The following is a 6,000-nucleotide window of genomic DNA, read 5'->3' on the forward strand; positions in this document are numbered from 1 at the left end:
GGCAGCTGCAGGAATTTTATCTAGTGTTAAAGGAGGTAACAATACCACCTGCCTTCTCACTTCAGTGATCTTCAGTTTTGTAAGTTGTTTCACCTAGCTTAAAAAACACTGAGAAGTTTATCCAAGAAGCCCCTAGAGTAATTCCAAAGTTCTTGCACTTTAAGAACAATTTCAGCAGAATTACCTCCGCCTCTCTTTTTGCAAAACCAAATTGGAACAAAAGATTCACAGCCCACGGAAACCGTTTTGCAATGCACCCAAACAGAGAAATTGTGTTACCATAACGTGTTAGCAACAGATAAATTCTCCCAAACTACTGAAGCAACAATGGATTTCCTTGTGTAGGAGAGGAGAGACTGTAGGATAGGTCTTCTCTGTTCTAGCAAAGTTGTTAAAATAAGAAATTTAGTAATTCTGGGAGGACAATGACCATAGTCATATGCCACTGTGCAGCTGCTGGCCATTTACACTGATCCTGTGATCTCCATTTCTAAAGGTCAGCAGTTGCTCCACACTCCCAGCTGAACGCAGAACGTGCCTGACCACGGAGCTGCTCCCTGGGCTGGGCAGCACCAGCTCAGGTCACAGCTCCAATCCACAGCTGCTGCCACTGCTCCAGCCCCGGGAACACTCAGCTCCTGGGACATGGCAAAAACAGCTTTAAAAACTCCCCTCCGTTTGGTTTTTCTCTTTCCTGACTCTGGGCTCCAAATATTTTATTCAAACTGCAGTTCAACAGAAAAATTCATGTAAAAGGCCTTGTAGGTACCAACTTTTTAATGTTACTTATTTAAGGTCTCAGGTGTGTTACAACACAACCTGAGAGGGGAGGATAGGGAGAACTGCAAAAGATCCTTATGAAGGACCCAGAGGGCTGGGGGCACCCAGCCTGGCCCGTGGGTAAAAATAAATTAAAATAATTACTTATGATACTTTCAAATACATAAATAAAAGAATCAGCAGATGCTACTTTCACAATACAAGCCCAAATCTGGATTAAAACTGTCCCTAAAGTTTCTTAGTGATATTAACTGGTTAATAGCCATTATTATTAAATTATATAATCAAATGCTTTAGCACCAAAATTTTTACAAGATTGTTGATCACTCAAATCACGTAATTGTATAACTACCCCTCTTATTACCACTATTTTATAATACTTCAATAGTATTTTGCTTCATAAATGAGGGAAAAATATAAAGCATTTTATGAGCTTCTTTCACAGGGAATCCAAAGGCACAAAAGAGTTCTGAGGTAGCAGAAGCAACCATCACCTTAACTGGAAGAAACATTTGTCTGCCAGAGGCCACTATCAAACATGAAATCCCTTGGATGGTGTTCAGGAATAGCACACTGATAAAAAGCCTCCTCTTTCTGTACACTGTGGCTCAAAGGCTCCAATTTATCCACAGTGGCACTGCCACTGTGTTCTCCTAAAAGTTCTTCCTAATGGAAAGGGTAAATATATTAATTTCCATTTTAGCTGTTACTTAAAACCTTTCGTATCAGTCAGCACGACACAAGAGAATGCAGAGCTGAAAGGCCAAGAAGGAAGTTAGAAAAGACTAAAGACTAATGGATTAAAAAAAATGTGGTCAAGGAAAAAAAAAAGAAAAAGATAAGAAGGAAGCCAGAGAACTGAAAACTAAGGGAATAAGCAGATACAAAAACATGCAATGAAGATGCAGGGGTTTTGTGCATTTTCTGGTTGGGGGGATGTTTTCCCCCAGAACCAAGGATATTTGACTGAAGTAAGTGCAGACACCTATAGAAACACACACTTATCAGCACAAGAGTTATTTACTTTTTCCCACTGCCAAGAACAGTTTTGTGGGAGACAATAATCTGTTCAAGTATTTCAGCAATTGCTGAGGGGAATTTTGCACTGCTTTTCGAAACCTAGGAAATGCAAACTTCTCAAACAACATTTACATGGGGGAGAATGCACACATACCTGTACAAAAGTAACTTGACAGCAGTTTGGCAGAATCCCAACTCTGTGAGCCCCATATGAAGGCATCTTACTGAGAGCATTTATCATAATTGCACAACAGCAGTCCAGGCCAGAATACCAGACCAACAAGTTCTGAAGAAAACATCTTTATGCAAGAGCATCAAGTTTGATTTTCCTACATTCCCCTGAGTTTTGTTACAGATTAAGTCTTTAGCTGCCTTTTCAGATCCTTTTCAGAGGATCTAAGCTGTCCAGTACTTATTTTGACAGATGCAAACAAAAGATAGTTGTCTGAAGCGGGAATAATAACTTGCAATCTGCTAAATCATATTACATTATGTTCCACTACAATATGGGCATTGAGCTGGTTTGTAAACTCCTGAAGTATTTACATATTAAAGACAATTACTTTGCGTGTTGTGAGCACAAGAAATACTCATCAGGTCATAAAAACCATTAATCTACATTTATGCAGACTTCTCTGCACTGTTCATTTCTTGCCTACAGCCATTTTCATAAGATGTAACTCCTCAATAAAAGCATTAAAATATCGTTTAAATGTTCCTGAATAAGAGCTGACATCTCAGAGACAGCCTAACACCAGCCAATGACGAACATCAGGATCTCTATCAGCTGTCAAGTACGGAGGAAGGGTCTTGGCTCCAAATAACAAGGACTGAAGTGAAAGTTTGTAACAGTTTGTCCGTGGGAGTAGCAGGTAATTCAGTTGGGCAGACAGGAGCGCTCAGTCTGAATTCGCTACAGCAAATAATAACCACAACTCATCTCATTCACAGAAAAAGGAACACCAAGGTAGAATACAGGCTAGGCATGCAATTACCACCGTTATGCAAAAAAAGTAGAGTTTTATATTCTGTTTTTCTAACGTTTCAGTTACCTAAATACACATTAAATTAGCCATCAATACATTATAGATTCTACAGTAAATACTCATCTGAATTTAAATTCATGACACCTTTGTGCTGTTACAATTGGGGATGCACCTTCAAAAAGCACAATTGAATATTTACACAAATACAAAAAATGCCTCCACAAATACTCTGATCAGCATGTGATATCAAGTGAAGGCTTCACCACCAGCACTCAGAAATGCTTCTGCTGCACATCAGAAACCAGTAGATGTTTTATTGCTTGGAATTCTGCAATTGGGAAATATTATTTGAATTCATCACAGATGGAGATTAGGAGGGCAGGACAGGGACCAGAGGCACTGAAGGAACAGAGGGGTTGGGTGGATCACAGCTGGACAGGCAGCAAAGTGACACACAAAGTGACAGCAAACTTGCAATATCTCAACAACAACAAGTGGAGGGCAGAGAACAGATAGGACAAACTTTCACTCAAAACCCAGCTCTCAGACACATTTTGCTGAACTGTAATTCCTCCTCCCATTTCAATTAGCTCATGTTTGAGGACAACCCATATGCTCTCCAACTCTATGCTCTACTTGAACACAATGCTTTTGTCTCTGCTCATGAACAGACCAGACAAACAAATTACTGCCTAGACAAAATATCCCAGAAACAAAACACATCTCCCAAGACACAGCTTCAAGCACTAATGTTATTTTACACACTAAACTTTGACACTGCTTGCTCTCAGTATTTCAGTTGGATCGTTTCAAATCTATCAGCAAAGCCATTTGCCCTTTTACTTTGAAGAAATTCCATTTTCTACTAATCCTTAAAGACATCGAAGTCTTACATATTCTTGGATACTAAATCATTTGTGCCCCTGCCAAAGTGACTTGACCCTAAAAAACTATTTACAACTGGGGACATTTCAGCTCATTTACACCCTCAGGATAAATCTAGTTTACTCCTACCCAAAATAATGCACACAGACACTCACACAAAATGCCAGGATCTCACCTTCAGTATTTCAGGTTCTTTGATGTCCAGAGCTCCTGTATTCCATCGCTTTTTCATGCTTTTATGCAATTTCAGATACTCATGAGTACGTGGAATAAGAAGCCAAATCACACAGACAGCTACCATAAATCCAAGGGCCATTCCAAGTAAAAGTCCACTTAAATAGCCAGGGAGAGGGATAATAAGGTAAGCATAGACTAACAGTATTAATAAGTATAAAGTTTTTACGGGTATTTCAGACTGTTGCACATCCAGATTATTTTCATCTTCACTACTGAGCATAGTAACAGTTTCCTCAGTCATCTCAGGCTCCACCACAGTTTCAGTGGGTTTATCAGTTTTGCTTTCTTCCTCTAGCAAGAAAAAGTCTTCAGAATACAGTTCACAAAACTCCTCATCCTCCCTGCTCACTAGTGCAGACAACAAACATTTTTCAAGTACAAGTGAAGGTTTTGACCCCACATCCTTTGTGCTTGCAGACTGAGAGCTTTTGGTCTCCATCTCTTTTGCATGTTCTTCTGCTCCTCTTGAGTGATCACTCTTAGTCAAGCTAAAGTCACCCCCAGAGAAATCCCCTTCAGAATCACACTCCTCTTCCTTAATGCTGTAGTTGTTATTGCTTTCCAAATGGCCATTCAAACTGGAAAGGTTTGAGAGTTCTGAAGCACTTGAAGATAAGGCTTTGGGCCTGTGGCTACTACTTTCATCACCCATTATTTTGCTGAGCAGCTGAAGAGGCTCATAGATTACCTCAGAAAGGCGTCGTTTCGTATCTTCAATTTTAGCCTCCATTTCAGGTACTTTAAAAAAGGAACGAGTGTCGGAGGGGGATGTTAATGGAGAGGAGGGGGCAGTTTTAGAATCACCACCTGTAGCTCGAGGTTGAGTGAACTGTTTGAACAGATGCAGGTTCAGTTTCGAGTCAGGTGGCCTGTAAGACACAGCTTCAGGCTCCTGTTTAGAAGTGTCTGTAGACAGAGATTTCACCAAGGTTTTCATTAAGTGTCTGTGTCGCATTGGTGGGGTGGGTTCTTTTGGTTCCACTTCTGTTGAAAAGGACTTGACTAACCCCTTAAAAGGCTTTGAACTAGAAACTGTGGATGAGCCACTAGAGCAGGCAACTGACCTGGAAGGAGATGAGGATGGGGAAGACAGACTGGATTTCTGTTCCACAGGTGGTGCTGGCGCACCTGATGAGCCAAATGTGTGACATGAGTGTGACGATGGAGACAGGACTGGTGGCACTGCACTGAGTATTTGCGATGGGGAAGAAGAGTCCAACAGCTTTACAGTTTCTGCAGCTGGCAGAACTGCAGGCGATGAGGACAGCGGTGATGCAGAGTTGGCCATGTTAAGCGAGGTAGCTGGACCAAAAAGGTCATGGCCGCTATGCTCAAAGCAGAGGTCTTCCTTGGCTTCAAGTGCTGTTACAATGCTTTGGTCATCTAGTTCCTCATCAAGAAACTCTTTAAACTCCTCTTCCTCCTCTTCTTCCTCCTTCCCAAATGCAGAGAAATGAATTGTGATGGTTTCTCGGGAGACAGATCGTTGGACCTGCACTTTTGGTGTTGACTGCTTTGAGGACATTTCACCAGTTTTGTCTGCATGGCTACTGTTCCGACTTGTCATTGCAGGTTCCAGAGATGTGTCAGAGTCTGGGGAGAAAACATAACACCACATTAAATGCATTTCCCCCCGTTTCAAATAACCTTATTTTCAAAATTGTGTTAAGTCAAACACAATTTTATGTAGGAAAAAATCCCAAACCAACTCACACCAACAAAAAAAACAAGAAGCAGGAGATGCCTACGCTGAAAATTACAGATCTAGGTTGCTGTGTGCTACTTAACATATTTCCACATACCACAAAATGGCAATATTAAAACAGACCAGGCTGTTAAAATTATCTTCAAGTGCCCTGAAATCATAGGTCATCTCTGAAGCACTACCTTTCTATTTTCCTTGTCAGATGTACCTCTGAGTTCCAGAGCCCCAACCCACCCCAACACACTGAAATTCTTCACTCCTAACTCTCAGTTCCTTCTACATGCAATACTTAATTCTTTATAAATAAAGAAAATTTGAAACTCAAAGCAAGGTCAGAAATATGTAAAGGTCATAGTGTGGGAAGCACATTATTTAAGCATTTTATTG

General features: G+C 40.7%; 1 protein-coding gene across 1 annotated transcript in view; it reads right to left on the bottom strand.

The window, feature by feature from the left end:
- The window catches only part of TEX2 (testis expressed 2), a 28,033-nt gene extending 22,536 nt beyond the window's left edge, over window positions 1–5,497 (bottom strand). The window contains exon 1 of the mRNA XM_005425749.3: window positions 3,847–5,497. Coding sequence (XP_005425806.1) covers window positions 3,847–5,475 — 1,629 coding nt within the window. The 5' untranslated portion in view covers window positions 5,476–5,497. The remainder of the gene's footprint in view (window positions 1–3,846) is intronic.
- Between the last annotated feature and the right edge of the window lie 503 nt (window positions 5,498–6,000).

Source organism: Geospiza fortis, unplaced genomic scaffold (genome assembly GCF_000277835.1).
Source record: "Geospiza fortis unplaced genomic scaffold, GeoFor_1.0 scaffold221, whole genome shotgun sequence".
NCBI classification, from domain to species: Eukaryota; Metazoa; Chordata; class Aves; order Passeriformes; family Thraupidae; genus Geospiza; species Geospiza fortis.